The sequence below is a fragment of the Heliconius melpomene genome, chromosome 15 (genome assembly GCF_056956725.1).
Source record: "Heliconius melpomene rosina isolate 202511_hmr_F chromosome 15, ASM5695672v1, whole genome shotgun sequence".
In the NCBI taxonomy this organism is placed as follows: Eukaryota; Metazoa; Arthropoda; class Insecta; order Lepidoptera; family Nymphalidae; genus Heliconius; species Heliconius melpomene.
In genome coordinates, this window is record NC_140403.1 from 11,043,355 (window position 1) to 11,068,758 (window position 25,404).

Genomic DNA, 25,404 nt, shown 5'->3' on the forward strand with positions numbered 1-25,404 from the left:
TTAACATGTATAGTTAAATTATAATTTAATTATTTACTCTTCAAAATGTAAAAAAATATTTGCTTATTTTGTTTAGCTTTTTGGTAATACTCACGACGTTTACTAGAGGTTAGCTAGTGTAACGCGTGAGGAATAAATTACTTTGGCCCGATGTTTGTCGCCCTCGTCAAAGGGCAATACTCCTGATTATAACAACTAGATTGTCCTTTTTGAGTATCTTAAAACATTGTTTGAAAAATGATCATTATAATTAATGGTAAAATGACGCATATATATATTTTTTATTGTACAAGATACACTATTATTTACTTAATTATAACTTTTGATGGAATTTTACAGATTTAAGCATTAAGTCTTCTAAATATTTTTACAGGTACGTACGAAATCGTGATCAATAATATAAAATTTTGCTACCAAATTGGAATTTCGTAAGAAAATTGAGTAATTTCCTTATTTATTTAATAGTTAAAACGATTTAAAGTTTAGACCAATATGTTCGTAATTAAATATTACGTTATATTACGTAAGCTATTACCGTAGGAGCAATGAGGCTCGTGAAATAGCTTCCAGCCATTTAACTTTATCGTTAGTTTATAACGTACTTACTGACCGCGTCACTGCCAGCCTTCTCGCCACTGCGAGACGTCTGTTTGTTGGGTCGCTTTATCAGACACCGGATGCTACTCCGCGAACTAGTTAATGTTCTCTATATAAACCGACGTAGTGTAATAGCATTCTATGTTGTATAAAGTTTACATAGCTTACTACAAACAAACATGTTTTTATTTAAAACTTTTCACTTATGAATTTCACCTCCTTAAGGTTCCCATTTCATTAATTGACAAAGTTTAAAATTTTAAGCATCCTTTGGAAGAGATCGCACCGCGCATGACGTAGCCCTAGCGCCTAGCGGGAAAACGAAGGACACACGGCGGACGGGCCCAGAGCGGGGACCACGACTCGCTCGCCTCGCAGTTCTATTATTTAGTACGAACGGGCCTGGTAACTCGTAAACAACGCGATTGTCAACAATATATATTTATTGTATACAAATACTTATTTTCAACGTTTTTTTTTTTATTAAACTTACGTTAATTTTTTTAATGTGTATGTACTGTTTAAAATGAAGAGAAGAAAATTATTTATTGTGTTTATTTTATTTATGTTAATATGTCATTAGTTTGACAGATGTGCTTGTGAGGTGCTACGATAAATATTATATAATAAGAACAGTTCTCCAAAACGTGATGAAAATTTTAACTGTGGTAGCGCTTTGCGGTAAGTAGTAGATAATAATAGAGTTCAAAACATTTTACGGAAAACTATTTTCCAATATTACTTTTAATTATTAAAGAAACCTATAACTAAATGAATCAGTAATAATGTTGATATTTTAGGTAAAGTTATAAAACTGAAATTTGTTCAAATTGAAAAATATTTCATAGTGATAATTTTTATATTTGAAAAAAAAGACTATTTTAATTATATCCTTTTAGTTTAAGTGTAACTATTAACGTTAAGTATAATATAAGACCTTGTCTGAAATAATATGTTGTATAATATATTTTTTTTACATTACAGATGACAAAATGAAGTCATAACTATTATCATTATAGCATTTAAATTTTTATTAATTAGAAGAGAAATGAATAAACCATGGTAGCACTATATATTTTTATTATTTAAGTTTCATAGTATATTACTTAATAACTGAATAATACCTTTAAACTATACTAAAGCTTTTACAATCGTCATAAGTACAACCTGCTATAGCTAAAAAAACAATGATACGTTCCCTCTATTTGATTTATTTTAATATTTGTGAGGAAAATGTTAACGCATGTTTGTGAAACGTGTTTTCGTGACTCGACTGATATATACCGTAAGAATTTAAGGTTTTTCTACGAAAATGATAATCCATTTTATAATAAATTACATTTCTTCAAAATGACAAACTTATTTATATTATTTTGGTTATGACACATTTTTCATGCCACGCCATTTCATGCCAATAAGTATTGAAATTTTTAGATGAAAATCTCATCGTACAACGTACAATTATTTATATTAAGGCTATGTTTTTTAAACAGCTTTCATATTTTAATTCATTTATTTAATTTTCCTATTTATAATTTCATAAATATTTTTTTAAATAACTTTTATTAAATCCTTAATAATTCTTAAATAATTAACTTAACATATAAAAATATATATACAATTATATATTAATTTTTAAAGTAACTGTATGTGTCGTAAATTTACAATGTCATATAAGCTAAACCTGAAGGTTAACCTGTTCTTAAAATAGAAAAAACCATTTCTAAGATTAAAATCTTGAAGTCGCCATACAATGTTATATTTGTCTATGAGTTTTGTCAACTTTTATTATATTTGAGCCAAAGGACAGAGCAAATGTAGTCAAATATAGACGTAATAAAATAAGACCCCTTACTCTCGTGCCAGAACTCTAAGAAGTAGACCGCATCCATTTAAAACTTGAAACTTGTCATGTTATAAAATATAAGTTTGCGACTAATCCATTAGTTAAAAGTTAGAAGAAAATACCTCTTAAATTGTTGTACTACGGTAGTTACAACTATACGTCGCGTCGTATAATGTTATTATTTCTTTATTGTTAGTCATTTCAAGTATGTAAAAATGTAATATGACTTCGGTTGACTAAATAGAGACATCAAAAATAACTGATGGGCGAAAACTAACTTACGAATTACTTTGGAACAGCATTGTTAGTACAGGGTGAGGTTTGTTCATTTTGAATGAAATTCCTTTGTGATCTTTTGAATACAAATAATTAGCCGCATTAAGTTATGTTAAGTTTGAAATTTACATTGAAAAATACTATGAAATATTTTTTTCAGAAAATCTACGCAAAAAATTAGCATCATTATTGCGTCCTTGTATATAATTAATATAATTTAACCTTATAAAATAGGTTAAAACTAGAAATAAGTACATCATCATTTCTAGAAATCTACCAAAACACCACTGTCCTTGTGGACTAGCTATCCTACAACTTCTAGTAATACATAACAGATATTCAAATTTGTTGGATTGAGCGCGCTAAGTCTCAAATAATTTAAGCAAAATCGCGGAGCCAGTAGTATATTAATATTCAGTGACTATATTCAAGAAGTTTGCGTTAGTTGGCTTAGTTGCAGAGCAAACATGAAAATTGTTAGGTTGCATAATGCATAGTTAACGAATAGATCCTCTGTTTTAACATGCTGATCTATGGGCTATGTATAGCACGTGCACTTAGGTTATGGAAATATACATGTAACACGAGGAGTTAATATTGATAACTATATATTATATTTACCTTACTATGATGCTAATGAAAACTTTTAGTTTAGTTTTATTTCGTTAGCAATGTACTTGTTTAATAGTATTGTGTTTTTTTTTTAATTGAGAAACACACGTTCTATTATATTTTTTTGTTTGTATATCAAAAACGGACAAGCGAGACTCGGGCTCGCCCACCGATGTTCCGTACAAAAATTGTCGGTCTCGAGTCAAAATACGTGTTCTTTGCGATATAAACGGTCTTATCTTTTTTTTTAAGTAAAAGTAGAAAAAAAAATAAGGAAATCATGTGGCCGTAGAGCTGAGTTAGCGGTTTGAATTTCAACTCAGTTTTCCTGTGATAAGTGACAGACAGATAGACAGACATACGAACGGACAACAGAGTGATCTTATAAGGGTTGTTTTTCCCTTAAAATCATCAACACAAGCCAAGAATATATTATATTAATATATATGTTAGAATTTTCAAAAAATTGGCTTACTATTTTAAGTAAAAACTACAAACTACAAAAACAAACTGCGAACTACGAAAGCTAAGCGATATAAATAAAGAAAAACAACTTAACGTGTTATTTCGCAAAAAAATTACGACGTCCAAAGGTTTCAAGCTCTGATACAATGTAATATCTAATACCTACTTCATCTTTGAACTTACAATCTGGAGTATAAATCATTTACAGAGAGAGACATTTAAAATTCACTTTCAACTTGTAAGGCAAGCATTCAATATTTATGTAAGAGGATTACTGTAAATGTGATTATAAAGGCGGTCTATTTTCACGAAGTTCGTTATCATCTTGAAATTAATTTGAATATGTTTTTTTACGAAATTTTTTTGAATTTGATTGGTGGAATTGAATAATGTCTGTCTTTCCTGTGGTTGGCAGAAGGCCAGATGTGATTGCGTTTATGTTTTTTTCATAGCCATTTACTATTTAACGAAGTGAGGCAAAAGGAACAAAAATGATTTTTTTTTCTTGATTGTCTCAAACTTCATATTTATAATTTTTTCTTGATGGTCCATTCATTCATTTATTTTTGTGGTTATTATATTTGTTAACATAATTATTATATACATAGCAGATTTAGCTTGTTTCCGTGTCTATTGATCAGTATCTATGTGTTCAACAAAAATTAGTTATATTTTAATCAATATTTTTGTTATATTACATTAAACACACATTTAAATTACCTCTTAATCTTTATGTTTTTATTGAAATATATTATAAATTTACTTAATATAATATGTAAATATTAATATTCTATATATTCTATTGTACTAATAAAACAGTTAAGTTATCTTAATAATGTATTTCAATATTTACCGTTACATGATAGCAACATCGTTGTCAAATCTAAAAAGCTATTTCCTTAGTCTAAGTAATATTTCTACGACATATTTCATATTACATTGTCAACAACAAACTAAATTGCAATTTCTCTTAAGAGCGGTTGAGGACTGGGGTGCATCATGGAAATGAGGCCATTTGAATGATGGCGGTCGGTGTTTGCTCACTTTTTACTAGCTCGATGTACTTTTATGCTATTGTCAATATTAAAATGGAATGTCTTACATTTGAATTATAATTTAAAACAAAACGTAGTTCTTAGTATATATAGCATATCTAATCTTCGTGTAATAAAAATTATTAAAGCTTATAACTAGATAAATAAAATTGCAATTGTAAAATATAATCTGAAAACTAACGACAATTAGTTACATATGTGCCAATAAAAGTATGGCCAGATAATATTAAAGTTAAACAATACCTGTCGATTGTATTCTATTTGCTTGTCTGTGACGTACGAACTGTCGATGTAACCTACCACGCCGTGTTTGTGTTTCTGGCTCTCGGCCAGGCGACCATTGTACTTTACTACTGCGATTGTTTTCACTGCGCAGTTCAAACTGCTCCAGAACTCAACGTCCAGATAGAGATGAAAGAGTTTGTATGCAAGGCGACTGTAATGGCCGTTTACTTTTTGGAAAATTAAGATAGGGTTACGTGGCTTTAGGAAAATGCGTTTAAATACTGCTAGAAATGTTTGGTTATGTGTTGATTGATGATTAGCTAGTGTCTGTACTGTTAATGAACAACTAAAAAGCATAATTATGATAACTATGATTATTTTTTTTAGCGTCACGCTGTATCCCATATATAATAGGGTAGACAGAGGTAGGGAAACCTATAATAAGTAATAAAAATTACAAACAAAAAAAAAATAAAGACAGACAGCTAAAACTTAGATTTAATCTTTTGAAGTAAGTATGACTTTGCTATAATTGGTACTTTTTATTTTGCTATACTAATTTCAATTTTGTTGAATTTTTTTTATTATGATCCAGTGGATATAAAAGAAAAGATTTGTAACTAATTTGTTTATAGTTTCGTTTCAACTCTACAAACAATAAAAGTGTATGTAGATTGGATTAAACGATACTAATGTAAAGTATTTTTTGTAGCGATCTGTTCTTCAACATTTTTTAATTATATTTAAAAGTTGACTGACTTAATATAATTTCCTTATATGTTACATAAGTTTAGCTTCCTAACTGATAAAGAACGAAGCGCACATTTTTTTCCTTTAATTCCTTTACAAGAAATAATTTGACACAAATTTAAACAACACAAAATTATTTGCAATCAAAAACATGTTGTAAATTATGTATCTTACAATAAGGCACAACTTACTAGGTGTAGTAAAAGCCACTATTGAAATCTCTAATTCATAACTCAAACATAACGAGTGAACTCAATTATTAAACAAATTATATTACCGTTGAACCCGAGTTTGGGAGCTTTTAATACAAAACTAAGTTATCTAAGCTGTAAAGTTACAATGACACTCGCTCACAACTGACAACAACACACGACACCTACATTCATTTCACAGTTTCATACTCACAATTAACCCTCTCTGCGTCGTAATAGGACGTAATAACCGCGCTGTGTTCGTAAGGTATTGCTACGTCTAGTACAACTAGACAAATATTCGTCAATAATTAAGCTTACGTCTTCGACTTGAACAACCCGCGAGCTTTCTCGTGAGATATTCAAGCTTTTTAAGATATTTTCTTTCATGTGCCACTATAAGTTAAAAGATATATAGATCCTAGATTATAATTTTAAAATTAAGTATAAACAATTATAAATAGTAAAACAGATTTTAATAAATTTATCACTAAATGTCTAAATACTAATTTGAAAGCTGGCTTAAAAAACCTCAAAAAAATATTATTGAATGGACTATTCTGTTATTATTTTAACATTTTTAACATTTTAAGTTTCTGCCACCGTCATCTTTGATTTTATTTTAAATATTTCTAATAATATTATATGTACATACAGTGCTTTAATATCGAGAAGTCCAGCTGATGCATCCATTATGATAATGAAAATGAAGGTAATTAATCTCTGCATGAACATGTATGTACACTAAAAGCTGCTTATCGTGATGATTATTATTGTTGAATAAATATTTATACATACTCATACACTCAACCTGCTCACCTCACACTACTCATAAAAGCCCCAGAAACCTTTATTAGTTTCTATTATGTTTTATAAACTTTTTTCTATTTATTATATTATTCAGGAAGGTTAATTAATAACATGTGTATCATGAAATTATACTTGTTTGTAATATCCATTTACATTTAAAATTTAGGTATAATCCAGTAAACTATAATTCAATTAACTAAATGTTTTGTAAAAATAAAATATTGTTTTGTAAAAATAAAAAATTCTCTTTAGAAAGTTAATCTTTTAATTTGTAAAATAATTACTTGTGTGTATCGCTTAGAAAATATTAAATTTAGTGACTGTATTAACCGGAGTGTATATAAGATATGGTAAAACTTTATAGTCTTTATTAATTCAATTAATTCCGTGCTTACTAAATTATAATAATGATTGAGTGTATGAATATACACAAGTGTCTAAGCAGCGAATTTCCTATTATAAATGACCTTTTTCAAATTGGGTTACTTATCCAGGGAATACGCTGGTATGAACGACAAGGCCCTCTGCGACCATCAATACAGTGTTACTAGCACACGTGTGACAGTGGTGCTAATATTAAGTACTGGGGAGATGAGAGTAATTTTTTATAAATAGATTCATTGTTTTCCTCATAACAGGGCAGAGGTGGACAGAGAGAACAGTGTCAGGACACTTGGTTCTCTGCTTTTCACCCGAAATCGAGACATTGCTTATTGTTTTACGGAACTCAACGACGCATTTTGTCTTACAAGGGCAAGTTGGGATCAAATCAATCGTCGCGTTTACAGGCCGGCGTTGTACCACTACACAACGATGCTTCGCATTTTTTTTTATTTATTGAGATATTAATCTTCCTATAACTTTTTTTAGCTTCTTCCCGCACGCACGCCGTATCCCGTATGTAACAGTGTAGGCAGAGGGAACCTAGTGTTAAGATACTCCACTCTCCATTTGCCACCGAATTCTGGAGGCATTGCATGTTTAGTTAAAATGTTAAAAGTTAAAATATGCCATAATAACAAGCATTTTCAGGTTAAAATAGCAATGTTCACAAATTGTAAAATACGTATTTCACGCTATCGGTCGCTTTACAGTCAGCGTGCTTGAACATATGTAACGTCTATCGAGGTCACCAAGTCGCATAGGAATTGACTATTTCTCGTAATGGAACGATAAGTGCTCTTATATGGTAGCTATTTCTTCTAAAGTAATGAAAAGAAAAAATCTAACTAGTACATTAATATTTCTAATTTGAATTCGCGTAAATATTATTTGTAAAAATATCTTATTTAGACGCTACATCTATCGCTCTATAAATAGTAATTATTTCTTTCAGCTTCACTCTTTTTCTTCAGAGACATATATACACATATCATATCAATTATACTCCATTCTCTCCTTTTCGGCTGAATTGTTCCCCCGAGCGGAGAATCGAACTCAAATCATTGCATTTACTGACAGACCCTCTGCTCTATGAATGTATTTTGAAATCAACAAAGCAGACAATTTTGAGTATGAAAATCGAAATACTTTGCATATTTTAATAAATTTTATTTGCTTAGGAACTACTGTTGATTATAAATGCTTAAGTAATTTAACTGCGCCCAATTAGCTTTGGGTAGTTTATATAGTGTTCCGTTAGACTACACGCTGTTGTAATTAACTGCATGCAGCTACGGACGTGTGCTTTACTTATGTATATATATGTTGTTTTTGTCTGTTAGTTTTGTTTCAGGTATATTACATGGATAAAGTATATCCATACCTATATTATAAATTCGAAAGTAACTCTGTCTGTCTGTCTGTCTTTTACGCAATCAGAGCCAAACCGCTAATATAATTGTGATAAAATACTCATATAGAGATACTTGAGTGTCTCGGGATGAACATAGGATACTTTTTTTTCTCATATTTGTAATATTTTAGATATATACCCACATATTAAAATAGTTATTAATTTGACATGCAATTTATTCCGCCATGTTAATAACAACTGTCGCGTTGTTAAGCAACGATTTGCAAAGTTCATTGTTATAAAACGTCACCCAAAATGAGCTTGCTTAACGCATCTGTCTATTGAAAACTGAAAATAATTTCATAAATATACTTAATAAATATTCGTATAGTTCAAGCGGGCGTAGCCGCGTTCGGCTCCACTAGTGTTTTTATATATTAATGGCACAAATAATTATTGTACTTAAAAGTTTAGTTATTGAATTAATGGAACAGTTGCCGTAAGTTTATATTTATAATGTTTGTCATTTTTTTTATAGACAGTGCAATAATGAGATTTTAATTAATTTATTCATATTACAAAATTTGTGGCTCGTTCGTGCACGTTCATGAAGAACTGGTCGTTATTTAAATATGAAAACTAAGAAACCGTAGTATTATAGTAGCTAAAGAAAAATCTCTTCGTTTTCATCGCAGGGGGTAGCTTCAACTATATGGGGCAGAACTGTCATTTCGGTTTCACAGAAACTAGACCGATGGATGAGTGTACATTGTTCATATGTGTTTGTATGTGACTTACTCCAGTGTGTTAGCTATGTCAAACCTGTGCTAAAAGAGAGAAACCACTGTCTTTTACTACTGTAACTTGTACTGATTTTATATGCGTTAGTATACGAAACGGAATCTTAATTCTATTTGTTTGATTTTACAACCCTACATCAGGCGAGGTAGGCTTAGACAACCAAGCGATAACAAATACTAAATTATTATAAATATTTATTAAATTTTATAAAGTTATTCATTTAAAATAATTTTTTGTCAAATATATTTTACTAAATAATTCATGAAAGAAATTATAATTACTTACAGAAAGTAATTCATCATACATTTAAGACTGGCTTAAAGAATGGAAAGTGAAAAAGTCTCGGAAAGCTAACGATAGTAAGAAACGTTGGCGTGTGGCCAGAATTGGTGACAATTCCACCTTTTTGCTGTTGACAACATTTCTCAAAGACAAATATTTTTATATTACAACAAGCAAGTTTCCATCTAACAATTTATTGTATACAATTAGGTAAAGAGCATTATGACAAATTCATGGAAAAATCTTGCATTTGTAGAGAAAGAAACGAGTTTTGAAACATTTTACTGTAATTTTTTACTTTTAAGTATCTAGCGCATCATGGATATCCTGTAGGTATATTGCATTAGATGCGATAGAACAAAAAGACATACCCGCTCTTTGCGAGTATAAAACATATACTTTTCTCTAAGTAAATACAGAAATATGTTTTTTATCAGGAAATCATAATGCCGTAAATTTGAGTATATGGTTTGAATTTCAATTCGATATCTCCAAGCGTTCCTGAGATAAAGGGTCTCGACAGACAGACAGACAGACAGGCAGATAGATAGACCGACGGACAACAGAGTGATCTTATAAGAGTTCCTTTTTTCCTTACAAAGTACGGAACCCTAAAAAGTGTGTAGAAGATAGAAAATAGTACTCTTTACCTTTACCTCAGGAATAGGCACGGCCAAAGCTTGTACGAGTATAATTTCATTTAAGTAGTAATCAATAAGAAGGCTCAGTCTTTAGGGAGCTCACACACCCTTTTACATGCCGTTCGTCACTGTAGGGTCGATTTTATTTATTGTACTAGCTAACGTGCTAGTTCTGACCCTAATTGCTTTAAGTTTGTAGTAATTACGAAATGCAATCGCTCATTTAAATTAAAATGTAATGAAGGAACATAAGGAAAATATTAGAGTTTTAATTCTAAAGGGAATCTATCATTAAGCTTTACCTATTAATCTTAGATCGATCCACAACGGTGTGGATACATTATACTCGTATACCACCACGACCGACCCTTGTTGTGATGATACTCGATCTTGCTTTTAACTTAATTTAGGTCAGGCTGTGTCCCTAGCGGAGTAGTCAAGGAGAGTGCCAAATGCTATGGTCTCCTACGGTACGGATCTTGCTTTTAATTTATTCTAAATTAATTAGGCTATTTAAAAAGAGAAAATAAAAATAATTAAGAGATGAAATTAGCAAAGCGCTTAAAAATTATTAACTGTCAAAGTAACTTTAATTTAAAGAAGTAATATTACTATTACTATATGTTACTGTGATTAATAAAATATATTTATTAAATTTTAGATACCATTTTTATAAAGTACTCCTATCCCCTAATTTGTAATCAGCATAAAATTTCATTCATCACTCTGTTTTTTATTTCCTTTTTTTTCTCTCGATCGTTAGTAATGAACTTGAAATATAATTAACGTTTCAGGTAGCCTCTTGCATAATAATGATGAGGTAGTACCGTTTTTAAAATATAACTTCATTAATTTATAATGTAATTTTCATAATTTCTAATGACGTTTAGGACAATGCTTTTATGATCGATATGTACCTACCTAATAATACCAATTAAGTATATTACATTCATAATATATAAAAAATATATAACTTAACTTACTTACCATAGAGTTAGTCTACATTTTCTATTAATTCATAGAAAGTGTAGGCTAACTACGAGTTAGCCTATTCACGATCTTTAATTCATATCTATAACCTATTTTAACTAATTGTAATCTATACGCAAAAGATAATAAATAATTATGAACTAAAAATACATACTCAAGGCAACAAAATAAACTATCGATATTTGAATAATAATAACTGTACAGCGCGACGTTTATCCTCAGAAAGGAACTTAAACAAATTACACTGGCAACCCTCCATAATTATTATTCAACCTTTATCGTGGGTAAATCGAGTAAATTTGTTTCGAAATTACTTTTATTAAAAGTATTTCTTTCCAACCGTAGAACAAAAGTGCTAAAGTAGAGTAAATGGACTGGAATTTCCATTTGAGGAATATATTATTATAAAGCAGAATTATTGTAACTGAATAATTGAACCTCCATAAAAAAGAAAACTATATGCTAATAATAATTGTCATTGTCAAATTAATTATATAACTATATTTTGTCTTGCTTTTTCGCTTAGAACGAATTGAGACAGATAACGTTCGTTGAGGTTGTTAACGATTGTCTTGTCGTTTCTTATACAGGATGGAAGAGGCAGCGCTTCTTTTATTGAAACTGCATATAGGGTAATATATTTCAAACCCACACTTAAGAAATTAATCAAGGTACCTCAACAGTTTGGACGTAGGATTTTTTTTCCATTTCACGATTTTTATCCATACCTGTATTTCGTGTGACGCACACATACGTGTGCGACGTTTCCGATTTGACAGGTAAGTGTGTGCGTGCCAAGTAAAACAAAAAGGCTTAGTAATTAAATATTGTAGTAAAGGTGTTGTAGCATTAGTTTGACACCGACTTCAAAATTATAAAATCTTTATATAATTATTTTTCACTTTTTAGTTCGTTGTTAGAAGTCGGTTTTTGTTTTTGTTAAAAATTATTATTATATATTTATTTTACGATTTTTAGTGATGGGTAGATCTTAAAATGATGCTTCTTGAACGAGTGGTGATGGTGGTGGTAGTGGTTGTCAACGAGTGGTTGTGATTGTTCTATGTAAAACTTCATTTAATTAGGTATTATTTTTGTGCAAAGTTACATTTTGGTATATTGACAAGAACAAATATAAAAAGTATTCGGGTGAATTCGGAATCTCCCTTTTTTGAAGTTGGTTGAAAATGAGAACATCCTCTTTTTTGAGATTGGTTGAAAAGAAATGCAACGATCAGGAATCTCACTTCTGACATCAATTTAAAAAGTTTTTGCTTGTAACTATTACAGTATAATTAATTTTTGACCAAAAAAAACAAACTTTCTCAATTTTCTCCGGATTCCATAATCGAAACCTAACCAAACTTTCACCAAATTATCCTTGAAGTGTATCCTTTTAAATAAAAAAAGAATCATCAAAATCGGTTGGCGCGACATTGAGTTATTCGGCTATTAGTCGCGCACATGCATAATGCAAATTTAAGACTTATGTGATTTTCTCATGGATACCATTGTCAGACATAGACCAAAAAAAATGGGACCATTCGGGAAGCTATACCTTTCAAATAAAAAAAAATTATCAAAATCGGTCCACCCAGTTAAAAGTTATGAGGTAACAAACATAAAAAATAAATAAATAAATAAATAAAATAAATACAGTCGAATTGATAACCTCCTTTTCTTACAGAAGTCGGTTAAAAAATAACTTTTTCATTTTTGGGAATTATTTTTTTTCCGAATTATATTAGACTTTTATAGAGTAGTTAAAACTGTGGTTTCATTTAAAGTGGTGCTCACAATTCCACCCTGTATATTCATTGTATCAACATATAGAGAGGGGCAGTTCATATAAAACGAGAATTATTTTTTACCTAAAAAAAGCCAGATCTAATCAAAAAGTTATAAACTTTGACGTTTCAGATTTAAAATTTTACATCCATTGCAGATTGCAGAGTTATATACAGTATCGTTAAAACCTCAGTTGCTTAAATATGTCGATCGATATGTTATTATCAAAATGAGCTGTTTACTTTACGTATAGTCAAAACAAATAAAATTAATTTACTACGCACTGTACAGTGAATTGAGAAATTATTTTCATACTTGATAAGGGATATAACTACTATAAATCCTCGCCGTCGTAACCTATATACGAGTACACAATTCATCTTCCTATTTGAGCTATATTTTATTATTCATAGAAGCTAACCATAAATCGAAGCTTCTTTTAGTGCTATGAAATAGCTAATAAATAAATCTAAGTATATATACTTATATTTATCTATATACTTTGACCTATATAAAGACTGGGACTACTTCTTTCAAGACTAAGTGCCGCGTTCTGTAGTCGAGACAGTTAGTTCAACAAACATTACATTGACTATATCTTCATTGCTAATGTACCTATATGGAACTATATTATATATATTTTGTATATTTATATTATTTATAAGGAATTATTTGATTTTTATATATTTTTTTAAACATTTTAAATTTGCGCTAGCCCGTATCTCTTAAGACTAAATTACTCTCTTCAAAGGTTGTCTGTAAGAGATTGCTATCAGCCATAAGACCGCCTTTGCACGCTATGGATTTATTTTAAGACTGTCCTTTATATTCCTCTGTAAAGCTTTGAGAGCAATAAAGTTTTTCTATCTATCTATCTATAATTTAAGCTCGCCAGATATATTGTATATCTTTGTTCAAAACATAGTAGCCACAGATACATTTAGATAAAACATTGTTACATGACTAAGAATTTTTTTTTTTTTATGTAAACAGTTTTAAATCCTGTACAAACCATTTCTTACCATAAAATAGAAATAAATAGATTTCATTAATCGCCCATCAAAAGTCCCCAATAGAGCGGAAAGTCCATTTCCCGTCAATATCTTCAGTGGATTGATTTATATCAGTCGACTAATCTTAGGACATTTGACAGATTCTTTCGTTATCAAAATGACATTTTGTGGTTGGAGATCGTATTCTCGGAAAGGAAATTGAACGATGGAATTCATTACATTCTTATATAGTAAATCTATTATTTTTTTCTTTCTAATATAATTTTTACTATTATAAGTTAGTTTAAAAAATCGTCAATTTTGTATAGCAAAATAATCTCGTAATTAAGATAATGCCATAATTTTGTTTTTATCATATAAAAAAAAAATATAAAAATCACAAATAATATTATTTAATGACGAACTAAGCTTACCAAATTAACTGTATATTTACCGAGTCCGACCCCGACTGACCTTTACAAACATTTGTTTTACTCGCTTATTGTGTATGCTCGGTACATATTTGTATGTAATATTAACGTACTCTATGTTTACCTTATTTTTGAAATAATAGATTATGTTTAAAACAAAAATATAAATTTATTTTTTGTTATTGTTAGTATAATATTATTGGACAATCTTCAGGGGAATTTAATTTACATGTATATAATAAGCTTCTTAATTAACTAATCATATGTTATCCTGAGTGAGATATCAATTTATGATTTTATATTATGATATATTATACTCAGAATTCTACCAACCATATCATACCAACTTATTTTAATTTTATAAAGTAAGTCTCTGGAACCCATTGATAAATATACAAAGACTAGCGGACGCGCGCAGCTTCGCTTGCTTATTTAGGGGTGCATTGTAATAAACCACGAAACATGTGTTCAATGAAAGATTTTTAAGAGTCTATATTTTAAACTTTTGTAAAAATCGGTGGCGATTTAAAGATTTTTCCATACAAACTTTCAACCCCTTATTTGCACCCTTAGGGGGAGAATTCTAGAAAACGATGAAACACGTGTTCAATTAAATACTTTTAAAAATCTCAATTTCAAATTTTATAAATATCGGTGCTGATTAAATTTTTTTTCCATAAAAACTTTCAACCCCTATTTCACTCCTTTAGGGTTAAAATTTTTAAAAATCCCTTCTTAGTGGATGTCCAGATTACGAAAGTAAACATCTGTCCAAATGTCACGTTTCTACGCACAGCGGTTACGGCTGTGCGTGCGTCTTACCTCAGTCAGTGAGGACAAGTCCTTTTATATATATAGATATTAGTAACTCAAACCGTAATTAAAAGTCAACGTTTCTATATGAGAACACCTTTAAGCTGCAGTTTCTAAAATACGCTCAGACGCCACCGTTTGTGTAAACGTTGGAGGCACTTTCCACGCGGGAGCTCCTCCGAGAACAACGTAGTACGTCGCATTGCAATACTATTTTAAGTATTTACCGTTTCGCTTGCTAATGTTAGCTTTCCTAAAATAATAATGTTTTGTTAGCAGTGTAGCGTGTCTTATTATTTTTCTGTTTTATATTGTTTAATATCTGAAGCTCTTTGCATGTGCGCTGGAAATGCGTGAAGATGTCTCTTCTGATAAAGTAAACATTTACTTCATAACACATTTACTATAACTATGTTGAATTAAGTTATATTATTCAACATTATATTATGTTGAATGAAAAAAATATATATTTTCATAAACAAAATTTAAGTTAGTATATTAATAACGAAGTTCTATAAAACATACTAAACTACCAAAAATAATTGAATTAACATTTCTTAAATACCTCGGGAGAACAAAGAGACATCATAAAATAATTCTACATTGGATCTACCGGAACGAGAGCCGTAGAATAAATATAATTTTGCGTCTTACAATTTTAAACGACAACACGAAATAAGTCATTTTTACGTTTTAATTAAAAACGGTCTTAATAAAATTGCGAATCATAAAAACAGTGTTCCAAGCTGATTGATGATTTATTTTATAATATATTTTGTCTTTGAACGGATCCTGATAAAATAACCGTTTACTCTGTGGTTTTTTTGGCAGAGTATTTATAATTTAGTTTGTGCTTAACATCCCGCATGATATACATTATTTAATAACAAAAATAGTGTTGTTTATTTTTTTTTTTAATTTATATCCATAAAAAACTGTATTTTTCATATAAATAAATTTTGTGCTGAATTCGAATACACAACCATTATTTAAATAAAATATCTAATATAATTTGTTTCAGCATTAACATCAGCTCATGAAATAACTCAGCTGAAGGTCCCGCTATACGCGGACCCTCGGCGCGCAGCTGAGCTCAGCTGTCACTTCCAGATGGATGACCAGAGACTACACTCCGTCAAGTGGTACCGAGACATGCACGAGATATTCAGATACAGACCCTCACAGCAGGTAGCTTCGATCTCTATTTAATGGGGTTTTTTCCCTGTAATATTAAATTAATCCGACTTTAGATATGATGAGACTGAAAACGTTGATAGACATTTATGTTTTAAAGCAACATTAATGTTGATATACCTATTAACATATATTAATAAATGTTCTCATATATGTAAGCTAAAAACATCTTATCAGATAATTTGTAGCCATATAAAATACGTTAGTAGGTATTTGACGAAACTTTTCGCTTTTTGACTTATTGTTTTTGTATTTTGAGTAATTAACAAATTAAGTAATTACTTTATATAGTTTTTATAAATTACCAGAATTATTTATTTAATAGCTTAAAGCTGTTACACGAGTATACACCTACGGAGTATAAATATAAAACAAAATCACTTCAAAAGTATTATTATGCTTGTAACTTTACGTACTAGTAAGTCCCGTTAGAAGTACTTGATTTATATTTATACACATAAGAAGATAGTTTATATAATGAAAAGGTTTATTCAAATTTTATAGTCATTTACACGATATAAAAAAACTGGACAAGCGCGAGGCAGCCTCGCCCACTGATGGTTCCGCATAATTAGTGCGTCATAAAAAATGAACAAAATATGTTTTGGAACTTATGAGGCGATTATTATACAGGATTTAATAAGAAATATATAGTTTTCAGATTTATTCCTAAGTTAGTACTAATTGTAGATGCTAGCTACCGAATTTCATTTTTCATTATCTTACAGAAGTCGGTTCATAAAATTGATAATATGCATTATATTGTGATACAATATTATTATAGTTTATAGGACATGTTGTACTAAGTAATGAATATCTGCACAGGTTCCAATCCGGCTGTTCAATGTGACCGGTATAATGGTGCAAGGCGGCGACTGCCAAGAGGACTCGTGCACGGTGCGCGTCATGCCGCCGCCCGTCGCCGCGAGAGCTGCCTACACGTGCGAGGTGTCCACAGAGGGGCCCAAGTTCCAGATAGCGAGACAGACTAAACATATGACTGTTGTTGGTGAGACAACTTTACATAGTTTTACTAAGAGATTATAACTGTGTAAATTGGCGCCTGTAAAATTTTTGCGTAAACTATAAAAAAAGTATCATTTTTCGTTGTGGTAGGAATTTTAAGAAATCTCTTCTTAGTGCTTTTATTCCATACCTACCAAATATCAATTTTCTAAGTTTATTATAGTTTCGTATTTGTGTATTGTTTATTTATGTTATTACAAGTCATGTGTCGAATATTGGTATTGCAACATTCACACCGTACATTCCTACATATGCGGTAGCGAACGTTAAATCTCTAATAGTAGAATGTTAGATTTCGCTTCATGAATATGTAAATGTTTAAATTATTAATATTGCGGATTTTAGAGAAGCTCAAATAGAAACTAGAATTTAGGCGAATATTGAATGAGTACGCTCTGGATTTGTAACAGTTTGTTGTTACTAGTACAAGCCTGATATCGAACAGAATAAATAACTTTTAATATTTCGTTTAATTTACTTTTATTTATTTTTTAAATACATTCATTTATTAACGTTCATTAACAATGAAAAATATCTAGATAGAGAAGATCATTTTTGAATATAAAAATAATAATATTAACAAAAAAGTAGAAAGTTAAAAACAGCGTGATATAATATCGTGATATTATATGATATCACTAAACCTGTCTATCAATCTTTACCAATCATTTTAAATTTTCAATGAAGTCGTTTACATGAAAATGGAATTAAATACATAGTAATATAATATTAACAGTCAATGCTGAAGAAAGAGCGAATAACTATGAATTAAAAACTTTAAAAAAAATCTCCACATTTTTTTTAGAAAAACGTCTTGATCGAAAAGTATCTTGAAACGAAAAGTATCTTGATTATTTTGTATTAATTTAATTATGGTCTGTATAACATTCTTACTGACAGTTGTTATCCGCAACTTTCATACATAAACGTAACTCTACTCTCTAAACAACTGAAGGTCACATATAGCAATACGGGTTACAGGTTACCTGAAAATGTTTACATATACTAAACTTTTAAGTTCAATTTTTAACATCGTATAAAAGAGAACATTTGTCTTTTAAACTTTTTTAAGGCCTATTTGCCATTATTTTATCTAAATTTACAAGTTTTGGAGGTAATGATTGCTAAATCTATCTCATTTCAGAATTTATTTATGAACCATCAGTCGAGTGCATGCACTTATATAATTTAATTAAAAAATCGGATGTGTTCGAGAAATCAATATTTAACTGCATCTAGTTCAGCGAAAATCACTTACACAGTACAACTACAACTTTATTTAGCTTTACTTAATGCTTCTAATTTTAACATAAATTAGTTATGTGAAGCTTTTGACTCCAACTAGAACGGCTCGTACCTACCTAACACTTTAATTACGTTTACATTCCTACTATTAAGTACTGTGCTCTAAAGTAGTGTATGTAACTGGAGTTCCTTTACAAGATTACCATAACAGTTTAGTTAGCGTCCCGTACTTCAGCTAATTTGAACAACTTTATTGGAGCTTTAGGATGTTTTGTTTTTCTTAAGATTATTAGTGAATAAGAGGTAGCAAGAGAAAATATAATACAATATAATTATCGTTCTTTTTTGGTAAACGTTTAAAATTAATATAAAATTCTCTTTATAAGTTAGTTTCCAATTGCATGGATATAATGAAGTTTTATTAGTCTTACCACTTAGCATTTAAACTAAATAACCTTGAAAAAGGTAATGTGGATTTTTTTAAAATAATTTATTTGGTTAAATCTTTTAAATATACAAATATTACAAAACAGCAGCGCTTTCAACGGTTTGACTTATATACCGTAATGAACTCTATAACAATTTGTTCCTTACTTTTCTCTTGCATAGTCATATACTATGTTCATAGCAGCGTCGTCACGAGCTGAGGTTGGAGCACGTCGGCAAAGGAAAAGTTAATGTGGGGCCGTGTTTGTGTTGTCCTTTGCTGTGAAATCTTTCTGAATAATTTTCAAGTGCGCAATAAAGTCTGTACATTATCCTAGTTGATTCCTTGTTACTATTCTAATTAATTTGGCTTGAAAAGACAATTGAGAAGGATTTTTATAGACTCGGTGTATGAAAAATAAAATTTGAGATGAGATACCCGAAGGCAATCTAACTTGTTATCAAATCTCGTTAGAGGCTTCAAAGTTTCATTTGTATTAATCTTCGTACTAAAGTCCATTACCCTCGCAGCCATGCCGCACAAGGACCCCACAATACTTGGCGCTCCTAAACTAGTGAGGCCCGGCGAGCAGGTACTGCTCAACTGCTCCTCTGACTACTCCCTGCCGCCCTCTGATATTGATTGGTACATAGACGATGAGATTGTAAAGGTACGTATGTCGTTATATTTATAGTACTTAAGTTATACTGTGAAGCAGTAACACTTGCTTTAGTTATCTGACTCTGGCTGAAAACAAGATGGTAGTGGATTCGATCCTCGTTCGGGTAAATGACTATACCTAATTTAAATATTCTCATCGCCCTATTGTGATAATATATTTCTTGCCTTATCGTTGAACAAAACTTAGCCTCTTTTCAAGAATTTTCCACAAGAATTTTCTTAATACAACTCAAAGAATTCAGAAAATTTATACCTTAAAAATTAATATTTTGTTACAAATGTTCCAGTGGGATTAAACTTAATAATAAATATACAGGCTCATTTGAATAATTTTCATTTTCTCGCTTTAGTGACACTACATACCTTGGCGTGCTCGAAAAATGGAAATAAATATCCTAACATTTGGTTCCCTAGGGTATTCGCCCTCAGCTACAAGCGGAATACAATATGAAATTGACAAAAATATTTAAACATTCACTATTGTGCACTAAATTCGACACCATAGACTTACCACTTCCAAATTAGTAAAATTAATATGAAAATATTTATATTATTTTTCAATAATATGTACCCAATTCGTCGATATTACCAAATATCTATAAATTAAGTGATCACTTTTTAATAATAAGCTACCTACTACTGCTACTACCGCCTACATTCCCAAATCCGTAAAATCTAAAACATAAGTCTACCGTCGACCAGAATTCGAATGCACTATATAATAATCCCGTGGTTGATTAACAACACCTTTAAAATAATAAATGAGAAAGAACTACAATACTGCTATTCTCTAGAAAAAGTAGCATTACCTAGAAAACAAGAAAAGAATAGAAAAAATGTTACCAGAACATATATATGTGGTTTCACTTTGTAACTACCTGGAAATGAGCTAATAACAAAATGCGCTCATTAGAATATACGGAGGTGGATATTACATTTTTATATGAGGAAAACTAGTATGTGACCTTTTTTTGCCCTCTCGTTAGGAAACGGTGATATGGGAAAGTGACGTACATTTTAAATCTAAAATTAAAATGTATATGATAAACATTATTACTTTCCATAACGTTTTATTTAATAAATAATTAGTATAATGACTGTTTGTTATTTAATTTTTTTATTGTTTTGTTTTATATAAGTACAAATTATTCGTATTTTGGAGTAACTATAATTAAATATACTTACGAATGGTGTTCATTACGAATTTTAAACTATAAGAAATATTTAAAATTTTTATGATTCCGAAAACAAACATAATTTAATATAGCAGTTTTTATGTCAATGATATTATTACTTAAATTACGAAATGGAAATTTGAACTCGTTATATTTATGTAGTAATATTTATAACTTTTCTATTTTAATTTTTCCAGTTAAACGACTTGATTTGTAAGCTTACAGTAGGCAAATAGGATAAGTAGGTCACGCTATTGGGCTTTCTGCGATAAAACTTTAAAGTAGAAGCTAAGCCATAAGATAGGCGGTGAAGCGGCTCAAGAGGTAGGCCAAATCGATTTAGCTGTTTGTCCTCTTGTTCTCCTAATGGAGACACAAATCCAAACCGATTTGAACGGGTACTGTCAATTATTGTAATTGAACTTAGTCGGCGATTGAATCCACAAATTAAACAATTGCACATTCAACGATCTTCGCTGTATTTAAATTTTATATTTAGTTACAGTTGATTGTGATCATTTTTTGGCCGAGGCTATTGTAGCGGAGTGGAATAGTGTTTGACCTTTACGGTCAATGATAGCATAGATAGATAGGATAGGGGATGTGCTCATTTTCAAGCGACTTCAAAAAAGGGAAAGGCCTCAATTTGCTCGAATATTTATTATGCATATATATATAACTAATTTTAAAATCACTTTATATAAATAGGGGCAAAAAAGCTTTATGAACGTACTTCCGTTTCACAAAGTTGTCTCGTCCGCTGTAATTAAGCAATGTTAACAACATATTAAATTCCATAACGGAACGTGACTGAGCGTAAATTCTAGGTAGACTATGTGTTTATTAAAAAGCTTGCATTACAACGACGCGACGTATAGTTGGAGCTCCTGTAATAAGTACTTTTAGTGAGATAAAAAAGTCAAAATTTTGATCTATAATAAATGTAATACAACGTGTAATAAAAGTGGAAGAGAGACAGGGGAGACCTCTGTTTGACTTCGAGAACGCAGTATCGATGATACCAGAGGAAGATCTCCCGGAGGGCATGTGTGAAGAGGTTAATGACCGACCGTTCATATTTTTTAGTTATACTATATCATTTTACAGACAGAGCCCTGGCAACGTCTCGAGCTAAGCGCGCCCCAAGCAGGCGGGCTGCGCGCGTCCTGGCGCGTGTTGCGCGTGGCAGTGCCGGCGGCCGCGAGCGGGGCGCTGCGCGTGCGCTGCGAGGCGACCCTGCCTGTGGAGCCGCCCGTGGTGAGGGACACGGCCGCCACCGTCACGGTGTACTCGCGGACGCTGCTGTCCAAGTATGTGTCTAATGGAGGTATGTGTTGAATGTTGTTAGTTATAATAGATTGTTTAAAGACCATGAGAAACATTCCAGCCAAACGGGGAAAACCAAAAATATGTATATTTAAGACATGAAAACCCAGTGGCTGCGATTTAAATGTACCGCCATGGCGCTTAAGCAGATATATTCGTATTGTGATACATAATGTATTAGGTATATTATAATTATGTTTTTTTAACAAAAACTATTTATTTTTTTATCTATTTGTAACGCCAAATATTATATTACGTTATATTAAATTCTTCTTACATTTTAATAAAATAGAATGTTGCTTTAAGCTCCCAAACTAAATTTGAAACTTGATTAATATTTCATTGAGTTAAATTTGTTTGATAGAAAGGTAATCGCTCAGGGCGCGATTCTAGAAATAAGAAATCAGCTTATGTATTTTATAAAGTTTAGACAATAATATTATTGTTTCTTATTTACATTTAAAATTTTGAATTTCTCCCACTTCATTTCCTTCCACTTCTACTTTCCGCCCAATTTTCGAAACGTACCGTAGTGAGTGCAGAACTCAACGGCTCGCTTTGTTTTCTTAATAGGGGAAATTATTTTAATTTTCTTGTAGAAAATGAAAATAATTTCCTTCTTTCTTTTCCTACAAGTAGGTGTTGAACCCATTAGCGTGAAATTTACAGGCTGACGGTGTTCCTCTGCGACACGACTGTTCTCATGAATAACTTAATATTTATTATTATATTGTTGCAGGTACATTCGTTGGGAGCAAAGGCTTGATCGTCGTTTTGATTTGGACTTTTAAGGAAATATTAAAGTTAGTGAGCTTATGAGGCTTGGTTAAATATATTTCAAGTGATATTAGAATAAGTGTAGATAATTCAACGGCCTCAATTTTAAATAGTTAAGAGCCATAAAAATAATCGATATTTAAGTCGATGCATAAAACACCTTAGTGGAAACATACGATTAGAAATCGTTACTATGAAACTTACAATCAAAGTGAATTTCATTCAATATAGATACATGAATAGATTAAAAATATTGTATAAAGTTATTATTTTTGGTACGTTTCGTAGGTATTAAACGTTGTTTATTAAAATATTGTCAAAATGTATGTGTTTAATAAATAATTTATTAAATAAATTATATACTGATTAACATAATACAATTAAACTTACTCCCAAATTCTAAGATTTGTCCTGCATTTTAATTAACTAAAGATTTCGCTGAGCAAAGTATTCAAAGAATGTATACGTACTGACGTGCGTAGGTATAACTGAAAGAACTTTAAGCTTTTAAGTTTTAACACCTAGTTAAATTTTAATTTTTTTGAATTCATTAAATTCTATTTTTTTTCTTTATTCCTTGATAATTTCACACAACATGAATAAAATTAATATTAATATTAAAAATTCGTAAAATAACGCTGTATTTTTTTCAATGTCTTTAAATTAATCAAAAATAAGATAGTATATTCTGTTACATTCATATAGTCACAAAGGACTTAAAAAGGTGATCAGTGGCTTCTAACTAAAAGAAACACACTATAGGAGATACAATCAAAAAAAATACTAAAATACGTGCACTACTTCATATATTTCTTTGTTCAAATCTGTTGCCAGCTGCCGCCATAACAGTCTATCACACGATATGGCACAGGTCACAAAAAATAGGTCATATTTTATCTAAAAGCATACGAATATTCCAAAATTACTAGATTTACTAAAAAGTGCCAAAATCACAATTGAATTTATTAAACTTTTTTAATTGAATTCATATTTCTTTAATGCTAAATGTAAACAGGTGTGGATAGTGAGCAATCATTTTAGAATTGCAGTTTTTAGGAGAGTTTTGTATAGTTCGCAATTTTACTTGAGTGATTAAGCATTTATTTTTAAACATTGTTTAATACTTACCATGACTAGTAATGAAACATACAGATATGCCGTAGGTTTGTAAAGAATTATGCATTATATTAAGTAAAAGTTCACTTAGTTACTTTAACATATGTATAAATATAGGCGTTAATCTCTGGCTGTGTGTCACTTAAAATAATGTCAATTTTTTGCACAAAATAATCGTTTTATCTTTGACGTAAAGTAAATCGACTTTTTTTTATTTCATTCACTAAATTAAATGTGATGCGTAAATAAATTATGATATGAACGTGTTGTATTTATTTAAAGCCTTTATACCTCACATTAAATAATTAGTTAAGTAACTGCTTAATATCAAATGAAAATATTGACATTACAGCTTAATATTAAAAAAGCTGCAAAATATTTAAAATCACGTAATAATTTGTGTAAAACAATAAAATGTAAATATTTAACAAAGATTCAAAGAGCCACGATGACCTCGATATACAGATTAACTCGACTCACGTTAAGAGGATAAAATCAGGACAGCCTGCTTCAGAGTAGGTATACGTAAATCTTTAGAGTGTAAGATTGAAGGTTGAAAGTGTTGTGGTCCATTTAAATTGTTGCTTTTATTTAGTGTTATATTAAACTACTTGCTCAAGGAAACTATCTAAATGTAACTGCAAGGTAAGTTAATACATCATCAGCATTAAAAACAAGACCACAAGGCCGAATTAGGACGTCAACGTCAGCGGAAAACGTGGATAGAGTGCGGGCTTCAATTCAACAATCCCCTCGGCGTTCTGTTCGGAAACATGCCGCTTCACTAGGATTATCTTTCAGTAGTGTCCGCAGAATACTGCATAGAGACCTTAAATTTCACCCATACAAGATTCAGGTAGTGCAAGAATTAACAGTTAGAGACTTAGACACACGAACAAATTTATGCCGCGACATTCAGCAGATCCCCCGCACTGCTGTTTTGATCTTCAGTGATGAGGCACATTTTCACCTCGCCGGAACTGTCAACAAACAGAATTTTCGATACTGGGCTGAGAATAACCCACGAAACCTACACGAACGACCACTTCACAGCCCTCGAGTGACAGTGTGGTGCGCTATTGCAGAGTTTGGTGTGTGGGGTCCCTATTTTTTTGAAGAAGATGGTCAAGTCGTCAC

At 30.7% G+C, this 25,404-nt stretch overlaps 1 protein-coding gene across 2 annotated transcripts; it reads left to right on the forward strand.

Moving 5' to 3' along the window:
• The first annotated feature begins 1,003 nt into the window (after positions 1-1,003).
• Positions 1,004-23,755, forward strand: LOC146531696 (uncharacterized). 2 transcript variants are annotated; one of them, XM_085198767.1, is made up of 6 exons: positions 1,004-1,278; positions 16,322-16,488; positions 17,320-17,503; positions 19,723-19,862; positions 22,156-22,358; positions 23,114-23,755. In XM_085198767.1, the coding sequence occupies exons 1-6, from the start codon at positions 1,248-1,250 to the stop codon at positions 23,163-23,165; spliced, it is 777 nt and encodes a 258-aa protein (XP_085054893.1). In that variant the 5' UTR covers positions 1,004-1,247; the 3' UTR covers positions 23,166-23,755. The 2 variants fall into 2 exon arrangements, with proteins under 2 accessions (XP_085054893.1, XP_085054892.1); XM_085198766.1 differs by having other exon boundaries at positions 1,007-1,278; positions 22,156-22,375.
• The last annotated feature ends 1,649 nt before the right edge of the window (positions 23,756-25,404 follow it).

Coding starts and splice junctions, on each gene's coding strand:
- LOC146531696 (XM_085198766.1), top strand. CDS start 1,248: ATGAAAATTTTAACTGTGGTAGCGCTTTGCG. Junction 16,489..17,319: donor GATACAGACCCTCACAGCAG/GTAGCTTCGATC, acceptor ATATCTGCACAG/GTTCCAATCCGGCTGTTCAA. Junction 17,504..19,722: donor TAAACATATGACTGTTGTTG/GTGAGACAACTT, acceptor TTACCCTCGCAG/CCATGCCGCACAAGGACCCC.